Source organism: Lytechinus pictus, chromosome 10 (genome assembly GCF_037042905.1).
Source record: "Lytechinus pictus isolate F3 Inbred chromosome 10, Lp3.0, whole genome shotgun sequence".
Classification (NCBI taxonomy): Eukaryota; Metazoa; Echinodermata; class Echinoidea; order Temnopleuroida; family Toxopneustidae; genus Lytechinus; species Lytechinus pictus.
The window spans coordinates 13,959,007-13,980,979 of record NC_087254.1 but is presented as its reverse complement, the minus strand read 5'-3'; the positions used below and the strand labels follow the sequence as shown (position 1 = coordinate 13,980,979).

Sequence of the window (21,973 nt, the reverse complement as noted above, 5' to 3'; positions counted from 1 at the left end):
TTACCATTGCCTATTCATATTTGTTTTGTACTATGTTGATTTGTATACTCTATATGAAAAATGGACGAAACGGAGTTTGCGTCAGCATTTTATTTTGTGAAACTAGAGGTTTTCCTTTGTTATCTTAATAGGTCTATCCGAAATGAATATTTGAAGGAAAGATATTACAACCAAGACCGAAAGACGAGACAAGGGCCAAGTGAGTACAAGCGGAGAAGGCGCCATGGTATTTTGATAATGTAGGGGGAGGGGGAACTGGTGACGTCATATTTTTATCAATAGACATTGCGTTTCACAAAAAAAGGAGACCCGTTTTCAGAGATATATTTCACAATTATTGAATATGCTTTTATTATAAATTTGATATGGTAAGAGTGGAATCTCATCCTCAATATGAGACCAACATCTTAGCAAATCGTTCGCGTATGGCAGATTACGAACAATTAAGTATTAAGGCATGTCATAAATGATTTCCGCAGAAACTCACATGTGAATCTGAATCCATGCTCATTTCAGGGACCAGTAACAGAAGCTTATAAACGAAGAATATACAAGAAATGCTAATGACCCAATCGTCAAATTTATAAGCACGGTCGTCGTATCACGAACCAATCATGTGCATTTTTTTCTGCACAACCTGGTTTTGACATTACAATTTCAAACTCGTCTTGCTTATTAAAGCGTGAACAATTCGTCTTATCTCAGGTATCAAAATATAGAGAAATAATTGAATTGCATGATGATGTAAATCAAATATCAGAATTCATTTTGAAGAAAAAAACATGAGATTTCCGTTTTTTTTCTGGGACGCACACGTTTTGGGACACGTTGAACGACCAAAATCCATTTTTTTTAAAACGATTTTTTCAAATTTTCACTCATTATTTCATATTCTTGAATATAAATCACAAATGGGCAACCCTTATAATTAATAAGTCTTGAGTTACAAGTTAACGTACACAAACTATTCTTCAGCAATCATCTATATAAATCTAGAAAAAAAATCTATCACCTTTTCTTCCTCACCTAATGAATCTAATGCTGAAATCTGCTACATATTCATGCCTAGAAGAAAGGAATACACATGTATGGTATTCATTCAATACATTTATTTCAAATTCTCATTAAAACATTTTACAAATGAAAATGGAGACAGAATGCACTTTATACAAATAAATGTCATTAAAAAATGTACGAGAAAAACAATGTAAGTATGATGGAGCCAGCATAGGACAATGGCCTTTCAAAGGCTGGGCTCCCGCAACCATAACATAATCACAATAATAATACAATAGAGAGAAGTTATTATAGACATCTACATATGTGGGTGGGTTATAAGGCATTTTATCATTACATTTCATAGGAGTCAGTAAAGTGTTTTTAAATGCTTTTAAACATATTTATTTTATTCTACACATAAAATGTTATCTGTATGAAATCTATTTGTTAATGGAATTCTATTTACAAGTCCTTGTTACAGTACAAATTTGTTTTTGCAAAAGACAATTGGATTACTCTGCTTGGGGGCCTGTTCCAGAAAGAGTTGCGATTAAACGTAAAATAAATCGCAACTTGATGTTCAACCAATGAAATGCGCTTATTATTATAGCATACATGTGCTTGATTTTCAAGTTGCAATCAAACACAACTTGTTTTGCAAAGGGTCTCAGATCACGTACAATTTTTCCAATCATTTATAATCATATGGCTAACGTGATCTTCCTGCTTTATCCGTGTTTATTTTCGCCGCCCTTCTTATCACATAATATATTCATGTTTAGTTATATCGTTTTTCCTCCCCCTTCTCTTTTTTTATTTGCACTCATTTTACTCCCACAAGGATTCGTTGGCGAAGACCCTACGGGAAGGAATATATCCACGATCAGCGAAAGACCTCATTTACGAATCAATCCTGTCAATTCACGTCGAAAGCCTGATGGTAGTCAATTGCGACATCTAAATGATCCAGGAGAAAATATTTACCGAATGGAATCATACCCGATGTCGATTTACCATAGACCATACGAAATGTGAAATTTCCTCTACGACTAATCAATAGCACATTCAGATAAAACCACTGATTCTGACACTATGTGCACGAAACTGACCGTGATTTCAATATTGACATTCAGTTCGCATTCGGTTTATTTCGAAAGATTTTAACAAACTTAGTATACGATTTAGCATTGAATTAAAAAGTTAAAACAATGTAAAGTTTATATATGTTATTTGCAGTTATATTCCATGTTGTTTAATCCTAGGCTGCAAGCATGCAGTCGTCTATCCATCTTACAATACGGACGTATTAAAATGTAATGACTTTTTCAGGGGCGGATCCAGCCTTCGCCAATAGGGGGGGGGGGGGGGGCCGGAATTTTTTTTCAGCCATATTTTCCCCGATCGGCCGCTCGAAGATGATTTTTGGTTTCTTTGAAGGGGTAGTCCTAATCGTTACTTTTTAGCTTTATTCTTATTAATCAACATAAATATATAGTATCATAATCCTTATTTATATAATGCGAGCGCGAAGCAGAACATTTTTGATATTGTGATCTGAAACTGGATAATAATAATGTCCTTAGGACATGTCATCATAATTATGAAAATGAAGACTGTCTTCCTATTCCTCTTGTCAAGCGCGAGATGAAGCAAAAGGGACAATTCAATTATTAAATTAACATCCTATTCATTAATGCCTAATGAGGGCGCGAAATCTGATGATATGATGGCCTAAAAACTGAACATATCAAGCACTTTTGTAATTATAAATAGGATGCATCAGTTAATATATTATTATCCATTAATTCGAGCGCAAATTGCGAGCCTAAATCTTTTATACACTGTCATGAAAAGGGGATTTTAAGTAGTTTTTTGTATAATCAATATTGAGACATACATAACTCGCCAATCAAAATACGAGTGTGCAGCGCTAGCTGATACGTTTTCAAGTTTTGACAATCAGTCCTGAAAAGGGATATTTTGAAAACTTTATGGAATACACGAAATAGTTACCTGATAAATCAAAATTTGCGACCGCGCAGCGCGATCAGAAAATGTTAATAATCAGACCATAAAACTGGCATTTTTACAAAGCACTTTTTAAAAATCAATTTGTAAATCACACAAAATAATGAAAGTTCGATTTTCGAGATGAAATATGTTTTGTATATTGACTTCAAACTTGATATTTAAACTCCATATTGAACAAGATATGTAAATCCCCTAAAAAGCAATGCAAGCGCGAAGCGCGAGCGAAAATTCTATATAGTGACATGAAAGATTTTCTTAATTATCTTTTAAGCCTTCCCCTAGCTCATCTTATTTTATTCACTCGTCTTCCTCTCATGTTTCCCCTTCTTTTTTCTCCTCTCTTTCCCTTCTTTATCTTTTTTTTCTTTCTTTCGCCTTTTTTTTTTTTTTTTTGCTCCGCCAATAGGGGGGGGGGGGGGAGGGGCCGGGCCCCTCGAGCCCCCCTGGATCCGCCTATGCTTTTTATTGAAATATATGTTGCCAAATATATGTTATAGTGGAATATCACGTGATTAGTTGCCACTCTAAATATTTGATAACTCTATATTGTAACAAGTCCAAGACATTCATTTGGATTGACACAAAAGTCAAGGAGAATGTACAAATACATATTCCACAACCATCATAAACATAGTCACGCATATTTTTTGTTTCTGGGGTGAGGGCAAGACGTGTAAAAAAAATCGAGGAAACTTAAAAAGTGAGGGATCGAAGCGACTTAACTTGCCATGGGGGCACAATCACTATACATTATCATATTGAGATTAAAGGAATTTTGTGGAAATTATCATGAAAAGGGTTTCCAAAATTTCTGGGGAAGGCTAATGCCCTCAGCCCGCCCTCTCCACTGCATACGGCCATAACCATGGGCTATAGCTGAGAATATATCTGTAATTAATGGATGTATGAAAGCGATTGGTCAATATATGTTTTCTTTATTTTATACTGCAGGGTAGGCCTGTTTATTATTATTTATTTGAATTTATTTATACAGGATAAAAAAACATGATCAGCACAGCTGTTTTACATCATGGTCCTGATACAACAGGTTAAAAAACTAAATATACAAAAATCATCAGATTAAAAATAACAAATACAATTCAATTTAACAAAATGACAAGGGAATTTATGATATAAAGCTACAAAAAAATAACATAGTAATCTAAAAGAATTACAAGTAACAAACAAAGTATATATTAATAATTCACCCCCCCCCCCAAAAAAAAAAAAATGTCGAATTTAGACAAAATCAATATTCAGGAGGTAAGGTAACAATTGATAAAAAGAAGAAAACTGACATTAGTTAAAAAAAGCAGCTTTATATACACGTTTAAAAGATTGCAGGGATTGGATATTTTGCGTTGATGTTTGCAAAGAGTTCCAGACTTTTATAGCAGCATATTTGGATGAGAGTTTAAAAATTTCCTTATTGGGTTTTGGCAAGACTGCGCTTAAGGAGTTGTAATTTCTAGTATTGATGCCATGTCTGTCAAAATACATTTCGATTTCATTACACAATCTAGAAGGTGCATGCCCATAAATGCATTGATATGCTAATATATGCTAATATACTAAAACAAATGTTCAGTTATTCAAACTGCTTTACAAATGCGCCCTGCAATAAAAAAAAAAACTCAACATCATAGCAATTCAATGTAGGTAACATATAATCAAGTAAAACATAATACATTATACATACAACGTGAATCAACAAGCATCATGGAATCATTACATCAAGTTATTCAGTGTAACAGTCAGAATTTGAATGATTTACAGTGATTTTTTTAATGCATGGGGGATGTGCATTTTTTTATATCACAAGGGAGCGAATTAAACAAGACGGCAACAACATATTCAAAATGTTTTATTGTATAATCCGTCCTTGGGCAGGGTGTTTGAAGGGGAAATTCATATTTAGACATTCATTTTGGACATTCATTTTTAGACATTCATATTTTTCATCAGTGTCAATAATTATCGAAATACCTCTGTTGAATCATGATGAGGAAAATAAAATAAAGATACTATGAACGGATTGAAGGGAATTCATAGATCAATGCATCCTTGTCTACACGTTTAAACGTGCGTGGAACTCATGACACTTCCAATTTATTGAAATATTTGTTGAAAGAATGTAGACAATCTTTGTTTTGTGGAGGCTTAATCTCTTTTTACTCATTGTCTGAGATATCATTAACCCTAAGAAGACGGGGGGGGGGGGCTGATTCAGCCCCCCTCGACATTTTCGTGATAAATCCGCCGCTCGGAAGTTTTTGACCGCGTCGCTCGCTGTTTTCTTTCAAGTCTCGCGCAACTTTTGAGACCAAAATTGTGATCCCCGGATACGCGGTTCCGAAATCACGCAACATTTCGTAAGTGCATGCAAACCCAAAATTACTCAAAAACGTGAAGTTGTGTACAAATCCAATGCATTAGTGTTTTTAGCCAAAATTCATAAAATGTTTCATTATTTTTTATTTTACTGCTTAATATCAATTAATTTGATCTTGTTCATGGTCAAAATTAAATCCATCGAAAATGCATCGAAAAAAAAAAAAAAAAAAAAAACGTCGAAAAACATAGAAAATACATAGGATATTTAGAAAACGATAGAATACATAAGAAAATGAATGTGATGTTGAAATTTTTGAAACATAAATTTGATCAGATGCCTATCTAGAGTATGTGAAATACAAATTAGCATTTTAGAGGCATTATTTTATTAATTGGAGCAAACTTATGATTTTATGCATAAATTAACATAATTAATGAGCAATGAGATTTTTCACAGCATTTGATATTATAGTTTTGTAGATAATGTCATGGGTAACGCGCGTGCCGATTTTCGTCGCGATCGCGCGATTGACGGCCGAGATAAGGGGGGCTGAATCAGCCCCCAGTCTTCTTAGGCGTCGAAATAGCCTATGCAGTCTATTTAGGGTTAAGTAATGAACATACCTGCATAATTATGTCTTGAGGTAGCAGAGCGGATGTAGAAACGTTAAAATGTATTAATTTAATAATAACTTAAAAGCAATCGCCTAATATACAATTCACGTTAAATGGCACACTGTAGCACTAAATTGACTGGCATTCATTAACGATAAGAAGAATGGCAGTTTGCTGGTAAATTCTTTGAAGTCCATCAACGCTGAAATTGTGATTTATTTTGTTTCATAATGGTTATATTTTTTTGTTTCGTAATGGTTGTATTTTTTGTTTTTGTAATGTATGAATTGTTTTATATTGCATTTTTTTCTAACAACAAAAATTGCAACGTAAGATCCCTGATAAAACCATGTTGTATAAAAAGATCCAATGCAAATGAATAATATTTACAATCAATACTATATATACACTAATTGAATAAAATGTTAGACTTTATATTTTGTCACTTCAAAGTATGTCTCATCGGGCTGATGTTTGTGTGTTCAGGCTCAGATCAGATTTGATTATTTTTTCATTAAAAAATACACATTTTAAAGCTGGTACTACATGTAAAATCCATGTTAAGAGCTGTAGATAGTGTATATGATCTCCTATAAATTTACAAAATCACAAATATTATTGTGTACGTTTTATATACTCAAATACAATTTCTATTCCGTGATTCATAGTATATTTCATAAACATGGAAACTAGTTTCTGATATAATTTATTGATTAAGAAATCATTTCATTTCAAATTTTCAAGAAAATTACAAAGGAGAAATATAATACAACATAATGAAATGAGAATCTCCTGGAAAGCGTAGCTTAATAATGAAGGTTCAGTATTGAAGCAACATATTGATACAAAAATAAAAGGAGTATCTATGAAATACCAATCAAATCTTGGTTTGTGTAAAAAATAAATATATCTTGGATTATGTTATTCAAATATAAATGTCTTAAGAATATATTCATAAGGCTATTTCTCATATTCTTCCAAACAAAAGACAAATGAGGCTATAATTGAATCAGTATGATGATTTACTATACATGTATATTGTATCGTCCTATCATGACCAAAGCTGTAAAAGTTGGAATAATTATTTTTGTGTAATACATGTCGCACTTCTACTCGACTTGTATGGGTTTTCCGTCTTTATTATAATCTAATGTGCTATTGTGATGTGTGCACTACATGTATATGTTTACCCAGACTTAAATTGTATTCTTGACAGCTACATGCATACGAAAATAGAACTGAAAATATATCCCTTTTCGCGTATTTACAGTAGCTAATCTTGTTTTTATTTGTATGTTACAGGAGTTAATCTTGAGATTCGGATGTGAATTAAAGGTCATTCATTTTTGCAACATCTATTGCACGACAATATTTCTTTCAGAGTGTTAAAACGGAAACCCTTCTCTGCTTCCCTATGCAAAGTGAAAACGCGGTTTATAATTTTATACATCGCTGTTTAGTATAAGAGATTTACAGTTACAGTACTACAGTAGTTGGTAAAATCTTGAACAAAACTTTTAATACCAAATCTTCAATAAATTAAGCATGGTTGTTAAAAATTCTAAACACTTGTTTAAGATGTTTTAACTAACTTTAAGTTCTTACAGTTAACAGTGCTATATAAAAATAATAAACTGTGTTTTTTTAATGTATGGGTAGGTACGCATATAAACGGCTACAAGGTCTCTATGAAAACGATTTCAATGATCGTTTATTACCTTGCGATATTATGACACATAGAAGTAGGTAAAGGCTTGGTCCCACTGCACATACGGATGCAGAAAGGATGTAAAACGGAAAAGAATCTTGCCATATGTTGTGTACTGATGGAGAGGCCCTTCCCTTCATCAACACTCATCTTTTACGATGATAACCTGCATGTCGGACCTCCTTGAATTGTTGATCAAGATTCCCAGTTTTTACAAGGATATTACACCTATTCTTGACCTTCTTCGAGATCAGATTTCCTTGCAACGTGGTAAGAAGGGTCCTTCCTCAACCTGTGCCTAATTACAAATGAAATAAAGTCAATAAAATATTCAGTAAAGCGATCGATTGATTTATTATAAGATGAATACGAATGAATCAAATTAACAACAGAATGTTGATAGAAATCTGAATAAAGACCTAAAAAATACCAAGCGTTTAAACTTCATTTATGGCAGTTTTAAGTATCAACAAAGACTAAAAGCCCTCGATGCATTTAGTGCAATAAAGCTAAGCAAAATTGATAACAATAAAAACTTATACATCACTCGGCATTTACCTTTTGTAGTAATAAGCGACTCCCAGAAGAAAAATGGTAATCAAGATGATCAAAATGCAGATAATGACAATAATGCCTGCGGAAAGTCCTGATCCCTGTGGTTTGTTCTCTGTTGGAACAGTATCATCCTCTACGACAGGCAGGGTAATATTACCAATAGAGATATCCCCTGATGAGGCGTTTGCAAGGTGGGTAGATATGGCTAGACGGCCACTCAAAATGGCTTCAAACAACAGATCTTGAGAGACGAACGTAGGCTCGACTGAAATGAAATGTTAAAAGCAATGGAACTCACCAGTCTTTCTGAATTTATGAGTGAATGTTAGGACAAGATACACTGAATTTTTGCCTTCATGCACTATTTTCACCTGAAGCAGTTTAGATGATGCAATTTATGTTTGAACGGTGTGGAAATCACATAATATTCTTCAAATATTTCTTGTTGGTGAAATTTAATTTCTAGATTGGTTATGTACATCCAGTCTTAAGCAAAGATGTAAACCAATAATTTTGGACGTTTTTCACACTACACAATTCTTAGAATAATATCTCCCCGCATTCATGAAAAAATGAGAATACTGACCGGATCGTCTCTTGATATTTGATCTGACTTCTCTTTTCCATTTTGACAGTATTCCCGAAGCGTCAGAACAAATATCTTTAGCAGCTTTAAGAGCATACACAACAAACGAGCACAATTCTCCATCATCTGCCGGTCCTTTGATAACCGGATATCCGTCAGCAAGCTTGACATCACTTCCCGTCACAAACACGATCCTCGTAGTTTCACTGCCAATTGCAAAAGCATTTAAGAATATATGCGTTTATCATAATTATCCCGTCTATTATTAATCCAAGTTAGCAAACTTTACATAATCGTATAATTGATCATTAAAAGGAATAAGAAACAAAATAGTTGTGTTCTAATTATAAAAGTGTTATTCTAATACTGTCTGTGCCCTCCTACCTCATTTTGCTCGGTGTATTTTTTATTCGCCTTGCCAACAATATGGTGAGGGGGAAGGGGGGAGGGGTCGGCCCATTAAAAATTCTGATATAAATGAAATGTTTACATTCAACACGTTAAATTTTATTAATGTTGAATGATACAACTGTGTATATCCATTTGGTCTAAAGCCAATCATTTGGTCTAATTCTCTGAAGAAGTATTTTTTCTAATTGAAATGATTAATCACGAAATATACTGTAATGATTTGTGGAATATGAATAAATAAATGAATGAATAAATTAATTGATTACTAAATAAATGAGTGAATTAATTAAATCATCTAAATTCACACGGGCTAAAACGATCTGGTCTACGATCAATCTGGTCTAAGTGCCACTTGAGCTAGCTGCTATTTTGCCTAATGTCCAGATGGTTAAATTTCATGATTCGTTAATCTTAGAGAGACAGAGTTGATAGACCAAGGGGGCTAAGTGGATAAAAGTTTGATAAGCCTAGATTGTTGTAGGCAAAATGTGATGAGACCAACTGGGAAGAAATCAATGAAAAGTACACAAAGCGAGTGTAGACAAAGTGGCAATTTACTGATACAACTGCAGTAAGATATTATTCATATTTTTATTTCATGTACTCGGTATATATTGTGACGAAAAATCCATTCAAAATGGTTGTATACCTGGAAATATTTGCCCTGCCTTGGCAGCAGACGGCGAAATTACTGTTGCAGAATATGTTGAGCTGTTGTGTCACTGATTCGAGTAGAGGAGCCACAATGTCCGTCCACTGGAGAGATTTTTCCCGGAAGCATAAAGTATGTAAACATGTCCAACGACATGTAATTTAAAGTAAATACAAACATAATTACATAGGGAAACAACGTGAGATTATGATTTATTAATAAGCATATTGTTGACTTTGTATGTACTACTAGATAGGCCTACATGAGACAAAAATAAAACCACACAACCTAAACATATGTTTGATAGTTCGTGAAAAGACATGTTGAGGATATGTTGTAAAGGAAATCTTACCAGGAAATTGGAAGCATTGAGCGGTATTCTGAACATCAAACCTAGCTAGGCTTAACTCTAGTCAAACTAGAATTTTAAACCACACTTCTATGGAATATCGGACTTTTACATCTCTTCCACATCTGTGGCAATTTAATGTATCAATTGATTCTTTTAAATTCATGATATAGTTTTTGTTTTTTCCTACTCTTCCCAAATTCACAGTTATTTTTGTTTACAACTCTTCGCAGCAGGATCAAAATAATTTTAATTGGTGAATGAGTTGACAACTGGCAATCCATAAAAATATGCACTCTTAAAAATGTTGGGCAACATACGGTCCACACAACAATTGGTTAAAACTTTATCCAATTCTGGGTAGTTTTACACCAATACTGTGTAGTTTTCACCCAAAGCACACATTATTGGTGTAAAACTACCCAGAATTGGATAAAGTTTTAACCAATTGTTGTGTGGACCGTATGTTGCCCAACATTTTTAAGAGTGTGGTCTAAGTTAATGCAGGTTTATATAAACCCATTTGCTTTTAGATTTCGTTACGGACTTTGTTTGAAATAATTATTGGCTCAAATCCAGTATTCATGAATATGTCTCATAAATAAATCGATGTCAATTATCTAAATTGCTTATTTTCACGTTTAACTAACATGCTTCATCTATTTTTTAAGACATACAATATATATATATATACATGTATATATATATATATATATATATATATATATATGTGTGTGTGTGTGTGTGTGCGTGTGTATGTATGTATTTATTTATTTACAAATCTAAGAATGGAACGAAGCGAAAGGAACTAGAAATTAAAGGACATCGTTCTGAAATATTGGCTCAGCATTTTCACTAATCTAAATCATTCCTGGTATGTGCATACTATTTTTGTTTTTGTTTATTAAATCCCAATTGTTAATCAATTACTTTATATATACTATGTCATTTGGAAATTGATACCATCATGTCACAAAGCAAACAATAGCAATCACTTTTGAATGCATGTTACTGCTTCATTCCCATTCATTCCAGGTTGTGACCACATATTTCTTCCGGACTGTGCGTGTATTGTAGGCAGTGTTGCAAGGTCCAAGCTGAAGAAATCCCCCCACAGGCACTTTAAAAATCCCCATTTTTTTTTCAATTCACAACAATATGCTAAAAAGTTAGGACTGATATCATGGTTATTGCCCAAAAGTAGCTAATGCACCTCATATGCTCACATCGCGGCAGATTTTTATTTTTTATATTTTTTAGGTTTTGATGCAATGTCGATCGGGCACACTACCATTGCATCGTACAAGTAAGACAGTGTACTGGATTCATTGGCTAAATTGCGGAGGACATGACATTACATGCATTAGCCATAGAGTTAATACCCCCGAATGGCATTAACTATCTACAGTAGACCGTTTACTATTCGCGTTATATTATGAATAAAAAACCTTCAAAAATCTCCTCAAAATGAACGAAAAAATCCCCAAATTTTAATCCCCATATGGTTTTTTTATAATTCCCAAAGCTTTTAAATATCAAAAAAATTTCAAAATTTGGTGATGAAAATCCCAAAATGGCAACACTGATTATAGGCTACATGCATTCATCCTCACAAAGTGTGTACCCACTGCCACACACATATAAACTCACACACCCAAAGCGTAGAGTATAATACGGGCCTTCCTGAAAAAGGTTTGGTAAAAACTTATTAGGGCCTATGTACCTGAGCAGTGTTCCCACGAAGATCGATCTGGACTCCATTTCTGAGTTGTGACTTCACATCTAAAGAAGATAACACCGTGATGTGTAATAAATAAACAGAAAAAACGCCCTTTCCATTTTTTTTACGTTTACCATATGACTTTTACAGTAATATTTGTAACAGTTAAAAGAGTCATGCTAATTCATTTAAGATTTTAAACACTTTAAACTATTAAACAACTATTGGAGAGTTCAAATATTAAAAAGCGTTGTATATATACATATATATATATATATATAAACATGTTTAGTTTGTAGGATATCAGTGTAAATCATACAAATAAGTCCAACATTTTGGACATGGAAAAATGAAATATCCAAATTCAAAGCAGGGGCTGCAAAGTGGTTTTGAATGTAAGGGGATGGGGGGCTAACCATGCAAGTCAAAATCAGATAGCCATTTAACGTTTTGCACGAACATGTTTATTGAAAAAGTGGGGGCTGGGTGCCTGAAGCAACCCAGCTCCCGTTTTCGCGGCCCCTGCAAAGAATACACCTGTATTAGGGGATTGTCACAGGCCACAATCAAATGAAAAATGAGTTAAATGAACAGATGATAACAATCAGGGTTAGATTAAATGAACTATAAAAAAATAGAAAACTCAAATTCTAGTGGGACTATATAAAGAATAATGGATGTATAGCTATCGAACTATGAGACCAAACTTTTTTGGGCTGAAATTTAAAATTGACTTTGGACCTATAACCAACCACACTTCTTTACTTATTTGTTTTCTATGGAACTCTTTGAACATTCCTGTCAACCGCATATCTTTTAGAGTTTGGTCTCAAACCAGGTTAACAATAAAACCATTCAGTGTGTTTAACATGTTTAAAGTTGATTGAATTCAGTACAGGTTGATATAGCCAGTCCCATTTTGGATTCATCCTAAACCATAGTAGAGTGAATGAGACTTACATTGGCAATTCTCCCCCTGTGACTGATCTGAGCAAAAACATGAGCAGCTACTTTCATTCAAAGTGCCTCCATTATGACACAGCATGCCATCGCATGGACCAACGGTTGGGGCAGGTGTTGTAGGAATCACCCTCCTGAATGTTGCCATCACGACATTAGAAACTGGACTAGTCAGACCCGCGTCATCCGTGGCTTGGAGAGCAAATGCGTACGAGAATGATGTGACACCTGGGACGTCCTCAATCCTGATCACGTATTCTTCTACCGATCCAAACGGTTTGGGCCTTGACATGTTCCCTTTCAGAAGCTGATGGAATTCCACTCGGGTTGCATCAGAAAAATTGGTCGAAATCAACGCTGAAGAATGTGATAGTCTGATGTCATAGGAAATAGCTTTATGAAGAAAACGAGTAAGAAAACAACATGAGCAAATTGTAGAGAGAAGTAGCACGATACTTATAAACCTTTCCGATTAACATGGTGTGAACATCCATGAAATGAGAGTTTTGTTATTAACATGAATTTAAAGGATTTCATTTTGATTTTTTTAAACTTAAAATGTTCTTAATGATTTATGCGTACATATTCTAGGTTTGCCATTTTCACATTTTCGCATATTCCTGCCAGGTACCCATTCACCTCCTCTAGGTTGAGAGCAGCAAAATGTGGATCAATTTCTTTGCTGAAGAAAAATACCCATGGCCAACCTACGACCTTCCTTTTCAACATCCGAAGAATAATTAATCCACTTGACTAGAACGCTCCAAAGTATGATAAATTAATTATTAAAAAAGGTTGAAGAGGTATTCTTTTTACCAGTTCCCGTATCTAGATCATCCCCCGGTGCAGTCCAGGTAAGAACCACGGACGAATCATTAAGAGATGTCAGTTTAACCCGAAGATCATGGACTCGGTTTGGTGGGAACTGATCTTGGCCCGGTGTAAAATTCGGTGGAAGAGTCGGGACATTGGTCGAACCGGCTGACGAGCTTCTGGTAAAGGGCGCCGCTTTCTCCAACACCAAGTTATCGAATATTTGGTCTCCAGGAAGTCGCATGGTGTAGTTACCTAGATTAGATGAACATATCCAAAAATGATTTACGTGACAGGCGCATAAAATGTACTGATCGAGAAGTGACTTGTCTTCTAAAAGTACATGATGAGCTTTTTGGTTATCAATCTATAGACAAATATCATGAAGTGATTCTCTGTTTATGATATCAATTAAAAAAAACATATCCAAGTTAGCTGGTAGTTTTCGTTAAGTCTGCGGAGAAAATTTTCTATTCATGATTTATCAAATAATGATTTTGCCTCGAACACTTCCGTCTTTATCATACTTGTATGCATGTACACGCATTCCCTTAAAGATGGTTAGAAACATCATGAAACTATTGTTGATTTAAAGCTTTTCTATTTGAAGATTTGTTAATTTTGCAATGATTACCAGCATTGTCATTCTTACGATTACTTTTCTTGAAAAAATTCTTAACAATGTTAATATAATTATAATCATAATTATCAAAGTTCTTCTGGAAGGGGAGGATGTTGCTCGTCTCGTGTAGCGCTTACGCTGCATTAAAATAAATAATAAAACCTCGCCGTTTAAAAGAGTAACCCTTCTTGTATCACGTCTTGTTTAAATACGAACTCATATAAGACTCAATTAAACACGAAAAAATATATTCTTATTCAGAGTAAGATAGAAGAAAATGTTAAACTATGTAATCATTATTCCCTCAAATCATTTCACATTCGTACATCATGAATGCGGGTTAGCATGTATAGTATTTTAGAGGGAGAATGGCTATTCTTTTAACACGATGTATAACGGCTATCACAATAGGGAAAGGTCCATGACACTGCCCTAAAGACTGTATACTTTAATAATAATACAAAACATTTATAGGGCGCTTAATACGGGCGTTTCTAAGCGCGCTGTGTTCTGAATCTAACTTTACATGGGAAAAAAATTCAATGGGCATAATAATAACTCAAAGTGTGACAAAATCATTAAGAGAGAGAGAGAAAAATACTAACAGATTAAAACTAAACCTGGTGTGCACCTGCAATGACCGACCCACAACTGGAATTCATTGATTGAAAAGGTATGTTTTGAGCAGGTCCTTAAACTGACTGACGGACTTGGCACTATGCATGTGAGAGGGTAACTTGTTCCAAAGAGAAGGGGCAATAGAAGAAAAAGCACGGTCACCATATTTTGTAGAAGTTCGCGGTCCAGGAGTTAACTGCATTGTAAATGATGAACGGAGGGATCTTGAGGAGGTTTGCGATACAAAATAAAAACAAAAATGATAATGTGATATATTAATTTATATTCACCTTGGCAACCGATAAGGCGGTTCATATGGTTTTTTTAATAAGTCGAAAATAAATCAAATTATATCCTATACCTATAGTTGCATCAGAGACCACCTTTCCATCGTCTGTGATGTTGATAAAGGGCGTGGCTGAAGACCCTACTGAATCCGTCAAGACAACAGCATTGCCATCGTTCTCTGCTGTGATTCCGATACCATAGTAACCTTCCCCAGTGTAGTTAACAAATGATCGGCTGTACACACCATCATTTGCAGTGATATCGGCACCTTTAAAAGAATAATCAAACTCAAAAATATCATAAAATCAAATCACAATGCATATTAGAAAATTAAATTGAGTCGCATAAGAACAAGATTTCTACAAAGGGAAGGACAAGTTTAATTGACTTTAACGAAAGCTAACTTATAACAACCAAAACAAAATACTGATGTAAAGTTTGGTGGCAGCATGCACTGATGTAAGATATGGAGAAATCAGATCTAGCCTTTGAGTTATGGAGTCACTGGTTATATGTAGCAACTGCTTCAGGGAACGAAAATAGAACTTAAATTTTACCTGCACCATTGTCTAGAAGATCAAATGTCATAATATCTCCTCCTGGTCGTTCCACGCTTGCTTTGACGGTTGCATTTATAACCGGCATGGACCCTTGGGTGATCTCAGCGTAAGTGAATAGTGGTTTTAAATTTTCAGATTGGTTTAAGATCGAGGTGCTGGTGTAGGACTTCACATTGATAACATTCCCTTCTTCTACATCTTCGAGATTTGGTGTGGAGAAGACGGAAAATGTAACAGACTGAGGGCCAGTGTACACGTTTTCAATTCGATAAAACCATTTGCCAGTCTGTATAAAAAATGAAGGGTAGAGAAATATGGTGTACATTTTTGGGAAATGAAAATTCCTGCTTTGTGATAACGCAGACCTTATGTAAATTTGTATACACCCGTTGATTTAAGGAAGGAAAGCATCATGTATGATTGACATATTTTATTGAAATATATTTATTCTCTAAAACACAAGATCAGCATAAAAACAGTTTTACATCAAGGTCCTTAAAAATAATATTAAAAAAACTTGCATAAAATTCGAAACTGATCAAAAGAGTAGGAACAGCTGCATAATCATAACAATCAAGCAATCAAAAATGACTCAAACAAATCATTAGTTACGCAATTTATTCCTCCTTCTAGCAAATGATGATATTTATTATATCTATTTATTCAGTACACTCTTTTATTTGTTAATATGGCGTTTTGTGCTGGATCATTACTTGCGGTCTTAAAGGGGAATCCAGCCTTGGCCATAAAATGTTGTGTTGGGATGGAGAAAAATAAATTAAACATAGAATGGTGAAAGTTTGAAAGAAATCGGACATGCAATAAGAAAGTTATAGCTGTTTTAAAATTGAGATCACTAATACTATGTAGATTTCAAATTGGCAACTGGGGAAGTAAATTATGACAAGAGGCAAGGACAACTTTCCCATAGGCCATGTACTTTATTATCAGGGATTTGTGGTTTTCTCCTAAGTACCCATTCCCCTGGGGCAGTAATCTAAATGTAACCCAGGTAGTATATTGTTTTATGTCCTCATGAAAGAAAAATATAATTTGAAATAAAACTTTCAGGAAAAATGACATTTTAGCCATAATATGTATTGGAGTACACAAAAGAGTAGTCCTTGCCTTACATCACTATGACATCCCATATGCGGCCAATTTGAAGTCTCCATGGGTATTGTGATTTACACCTTTTAAAAATTCATAACTTTCTTGTTGTTTGTCCAATATTGTTCAAACTTTCACCTATCAACTTGTCTGATTTTTCATTTGGGTTGGATTCCCCTTTAATGTCGGGATGATAAAGAATTGTTCTAGATAGTTAAATCATGTATTATTAAGTCAGTATATTGAATTTACATGTCATAAATTTTCTGTAATGTGTAATTTACTGTGGAAATGGGATATGGCAAATTAAGATAGACCCATACGTAACGGGGGCCGGGGGGGGGGAGCACATCAAATTTACCTCTGCTTTACCGTCGATTACAACGTTGATGACCTTTCGCTGGACGTTGTCATTATATTCAGAACTACCTGGCGATGTAGTCTTGCCACTTGGCTGGGTGATGATAAGTGTAACTCCTAGATAAATAAGGGCAGTAGAATTGCAGTCATGGTATGATGATGATGATGATGTTGATGATGATAGTAATAATAGTATTGGAAAATACAAATGATAACAATGATGGTAATAGAAATTATATTCATGATAATGACAATGGTATTGATAACAACAATGATGGTTATATGGTAACAAATTGATTAATGGTATAAACATGATTATCAGTTCAAATTACAATTGAAATACCCTAATATATGCTTCATTTTAAGGGGAGGGGGTAGGTTGGGCAGACGCAATTTGCCAACCCCTAACCCCCCCCCCCCTGATCGATGCATGTTTTATGCTGGAGAGGTCTCAGTCAGACCGCAGGTCCCTATAGGCCAGATTCATCCAAATCATCTCGTGGCTAAATATTTATACTGCAAAATCTAGTGAATCGTGAGATTTTCTTTTTTTAAGAATTTACCTTCTTTATCATCAAGTGAAATTAGATATAATTGCACCATTTGACAAAGTAAATGTTTAATTTTGTACTATTTTGATGAATAGATTAATTTCAGGCCTGAAAATTGGCCTGAAAACTGAATTTTCTTCCTCTGTTTCCTTTTGCAAATTGTGCAAAACTTTTTATTTTGAGCCTCGATGATATCCATATCACCACAGAGCGGGAACTTTATTAGATTGTTTTAGATCAAAGGTTTCACCTACATTTCCGAATCTTTAAATAAACTCAAACCTGAAAGAATGATTTTTCTTCTTTACAATAACATCAAAATTATGAAATTGATATATATTTAGAGCAGCAATGACATAATTAACTGGCACATCAATGATGTGGAGCTCATCCGGCATCTCGCAACAAAATTTAACACAATTTTAATTTAAGCCCAGTTGACACTGTAGTGAATTATATTGGTGACATAAATTGAGGATATAGAATTGAAATTGATGAAGAAATGACATAGAAGCATTTTTTGTGATCTATAAATAAATTTCATATAAATTAAGCATAAATAATTTTCCAGTAAAAATTTCTTAACTCTGTATAGAACCTTGGTGAACCTCATGTAGCTCTCAGGTGGAACAAAATAATCAAAATCAATCAACAAATAAATAAGTATTTTTTGTGAGTTTAGAAAATATATGAATAAATTAGCATATTTAATGAGTTTCAAAATTTTGTGTTGAAATTTTGTATCACCACCTCGAGCTATCATATAAAGCAAACAAAATTGAAATTGATCAACAAATGAAGAAAAAAAAACATTTTTTGTGATTTATGAATAAATTTTGCATACATTAGCATAAATAATTTTTTAGACAAAATTTCAAAATATTGTGAACAAGTCTGGTGTACCTCATGCAGCTCTTCCAGATGGGAGAACAAAAAATCAAAATCGGTCAACAAATAAAGAAGAAGAGGCATTTTCTGTTAATTTTTTAAAAATACGCATAAATTAACATAAATAATTTTCTACTAAAAATGTCAAAATTCTGTGTAAAAGTTTAGTGAACCTCATGAAGTTCTACCAGATGGAAACAAAAATCAAAATCGGTCAACAATTAAAGAAGAAAAAGCATTTTATGTGAATTTTTAAAAATATGCATAAATTAGCATATTAATGAGTTTCAAAATTATGTGTAGTAGTTTTTAATCCCCCACCTAATGCTATCATATAATAAAAGCAAACAGAATTGAAATCAGACTTGAAGTGACGAAGAAGAAGCATTTTGAAATTCAGTCAACAAATAAAGAAGAGGCATTTTCTGTGATTTATGAATTTCGCATAAATTAGCATAAATAATTTTCTACTCCAAATTTACAAATTCTGTGTGGAAGTTTGGTGAACCTCATAAAGCTCTACCAGATAGAAGAAAATCGGTCAACAAATAAAGCAGAAGAAGCATTTTATGTGAATTTTTAAAAATATGCATAAATTTATTTCGCATAAATTAGCATAAAAATTGTTCTAGTCAAAATTTCAAAATTCTGTGTAGAAATTTGGTGAACCTTATGAAGCTCTACCAGATGGAAGCAAAAAAATCAAAATTGGTCAACAAATAAAGAAGAAGCATTTTTGTGAATTTTGAAAAATGCGCATAAATTAGCATATTTAATGAATTTCAAAATTCTGTGTAGAAGTTTTGAATATCCACCTAGGGCTATCATAATTATAAAGCAAACAGAATTGAAATCGGACTTGAAATGGCGAAGAAGAAGCATTTTGAAATTGTGGACTGACGACAGACAACGGACGCCACGGCACGGCAACTCATCTGGCCCTTCGGGCCGGATGAGCTAAAAAGGTGTTTTAGTCCACATCAAGCTAATTAAATATGCAAAACCTCTCGAGTCATGAACATCACTTGGATAAAAGAAGCTACTTTTTGAGAACCTGCCTACTGACTGGTCTGCGTACTAATAAGCGTTGCCATAGCAAATCTTGATCCCGTTTAATAAAGACGTGTTATAATAACAAAATAATATACATTGTCTAAAACAAATTTACTATCAGCCAACCAGATAAAAATATTTCAGTACTTTAACTGTTACTGTAAATTTGTTATTGTAACAAGTTTTATGAAATGGATCCCAGTAATAAAAAAATGCGTTCCGCTCAATGAAACCGTCGGGAGAAACTTTATTTGAATTTTTTCAACTAAATTGTATTTTTTTTCCGAATACCTCGAAACCCCATGGTGAAGGATGTTTTTGCCTTGAATACTAGCGAAAAATTGGGTTCTTTCATATATTTTTGTCTAAAAGTGATAAGAGATTTTTTAAATTTAATTCTTTAAAGAGTGTAAGGGATAAATTATTGCCATTCATTGTGTACATTCTCGCTTAGTGTCGTGATCTTCCGCGATGATTTAATACCACGTTTGATGTATCCTTTCCGTGATAATACACACCTTTCGCAATCTCGAGTACGGCGCCATTAGATCTGCGGTTTGTGTGCAAAATTCTTGTTAATGCTACATGTATGTTATACAGCGACATCGAGATCAACGCATATGCGCCGACACAATGCATGCCTTTCGCAAGTTGTGAGATGATCAAATCCCCTGCTTTCACGTACGTACGATTACTCACACAGCATGCCCCCGGCCGCTGGGCTGGAGATGTCATGGGAAACACTAGGCCTACATGGTGTATTATGACATGCATAAGAAAGTGGCTTTTCAAACAAATCGAATACATATTAAGTGAGCAGAAAAACTTACTGAATTAAATCTTAGGTATATATATCATTAAAGTCCATCGAATCAATATTGCATCTAACGTAGATTATTGCTGGATCGCTGGCAAGTAGATCCGTTGGTCATATATTCACCTCTTCAGCTAAACCATTTCGCATGCGTTGATATCTGCACAGCAAAGTCTGTCTGAAAACGATACAGATTTTTTTTGTCTTTTGCTGGCTCCTCCTACACAAACGGCAAGCAATCTCGCACACTATGTGAAGAACATATGCCCCGTGCGCATTATGATTTACTTTTCCCCGAAATGGGGGATTAGATTTCAAATTCCGGGGGGCACTTCCATTGACGAGTGGATACCAGGCGCGACCATGGGGTTTCCAAATAACAACTAACGTCGTAAAGGTCATTTCCGGTCGTCCTGCGAAAAGTCCGAAATGGCCTCTCCCAGGAAGTCGATCGATAGTTTCCCTGTTTATATCTTTTTCATTAATTGTATGTCCATGCAACAATTAAACATTCTGCATAAAATGAATTAACAATAACGTTTCATCGTGGTAAAATATGTATTGTGCACCATTGAGTATGCAACTAGATAATCGGCGCCTCATAAATACTATATCATAAACATTACCATTAAAATATTAACAGTCTTTGAATTGGAACGGACTGTTTATTGTGTTAGCGTGACGAATTAAGACAGCGGACGAATCACAATTTAGATAAGCTGTAACGATAATATAGTAACGTATCAAATACAAACGATAAATGTGCACATTACCTGGTGTGACATCTGAGCCTTCAGTGTAAGTTACTATGAACTGGGTCCTAGAGCCTATCGAGGGATCAATATAGATGTGTCCTGATTTCACATCTCCGTCACCAAGAGTAGCACCTATGGCGGAAAGCTTTGGGGGGAAAAGTAAGATGTCTCAGAACTGTGTATTTCATATAATTATACAATGCGTCCCAGAAAAAACGAAACCGAGATTAGGGCGAAGATTTATCATAACTTAATCACAAATACAATAGACAAATGACCTACCAATGTAAAGCTTAAAATCTCCTCTTTCATCTGATATCAGATTATTCCCCATTCACGCATGAGTGAGCAAAAACAAATTGAAGAAAGGATACCAAAAACTCATTTGGCGGGGTATCTGAATTTAAAAAAGAAAATCACATGCCTAAAAAGTTCAATATTTGCTCTTTTGTTTGATACCTTAATCACAAAAAATGGTCACGAAGTAAAAAAGTTATGTTTCCTCGAAACAATGCTTGTATTTTCATAATTTCATTAAATAAATGCAGATACAGCCCGCCAAATGACTTTTTGGTATCCCCTCTTCAAATTGTTTTTGCTCACTAATGCGTGAATGAGAAA

The 21,973-nt window shown here is 34.3% G+C and overlaps 2 protein-coding genes across 2 annotated transcripts in view; one reads left to right on the top strand and one right to left on the bottom strand.

Annotated features, from left to right (window-relative positions):
- LOC129270216 (calcium-activated chloride channel regulator 1-like) overlaps positions 1 to 4,245 on the top strand; it is a 30,166-nt gene extending 25,921 nt beyond the window's left edge. Inside the window, exons 20-21 of the mRNA XM_064105373.1 lie at positions 132 to 199; positions 1,841 to 4,245. Coding sequence (XP_063961443.1) covers positions 132 to 199; positions 1,841 to 2,034 — 262 coding nt within the window. The 3' untranslated portion in view covers positions 2,035 to 4,245. The remainder of the gene's footprint in view (positions 1 to 131; positions 200 to 1,840) is intronic.
- Positions 3,950 to 21,973, bottom strand: part of LOC129269139 (calcium-activated chloride channel regulator 1-like) — a 45,150-nt gene continuing 27,126 nt past the window's right edge. The window contains exons 10-20 of the mRNA XM_064105374.1: positions 21,371 to 21,497; positions 17,293 to 17,408; positions 15,819 to 16,107; positions 15,335 to 15,529; positions 13,737 to 13,988; positions 12,921 to 13,313; positions 11,964 to 12,022; positions 9,889 to 9,995; positions 8,829 to 9,034; positions 8,246 to 8,507; positions 3,950 to 7,985 (exon numbers count right to left, since the gene is read on the bottom strand). Of these exons, the coding sequence (XP_063961444.1) occupies positions 7,916 to 7,985; positions 8,246 to 8,507; positions 8,829 to 9,034; positions 9,889 to 9,995; positions 11,964 to 12,022; positions 12,921 to 13,313; positions 13,737 to 13,988; positions 15,335 to 15,529; positions 15,819 to 16,107; positions 17,293 to 17,408; positions 21,371 to 21,497 (2,076 nt within the window). The 3' untranslated portion in view covers positions 3,950 to 7,915. The remainder of the gene's footprint in view (positions 7,986 to 8,245; positions 8,508 to 8,828; positions 9,035 to 9,888; positions 9,996 to 11,963; positions 12,023 to 12,920; positions 13,314 to 13,736; positions 13,989 to 15,334; positions 15,530 to 15,818; positions 16,108 to 17,292; positions 17,409 to 21,370; positions 21,498 to 21,973) is intronic.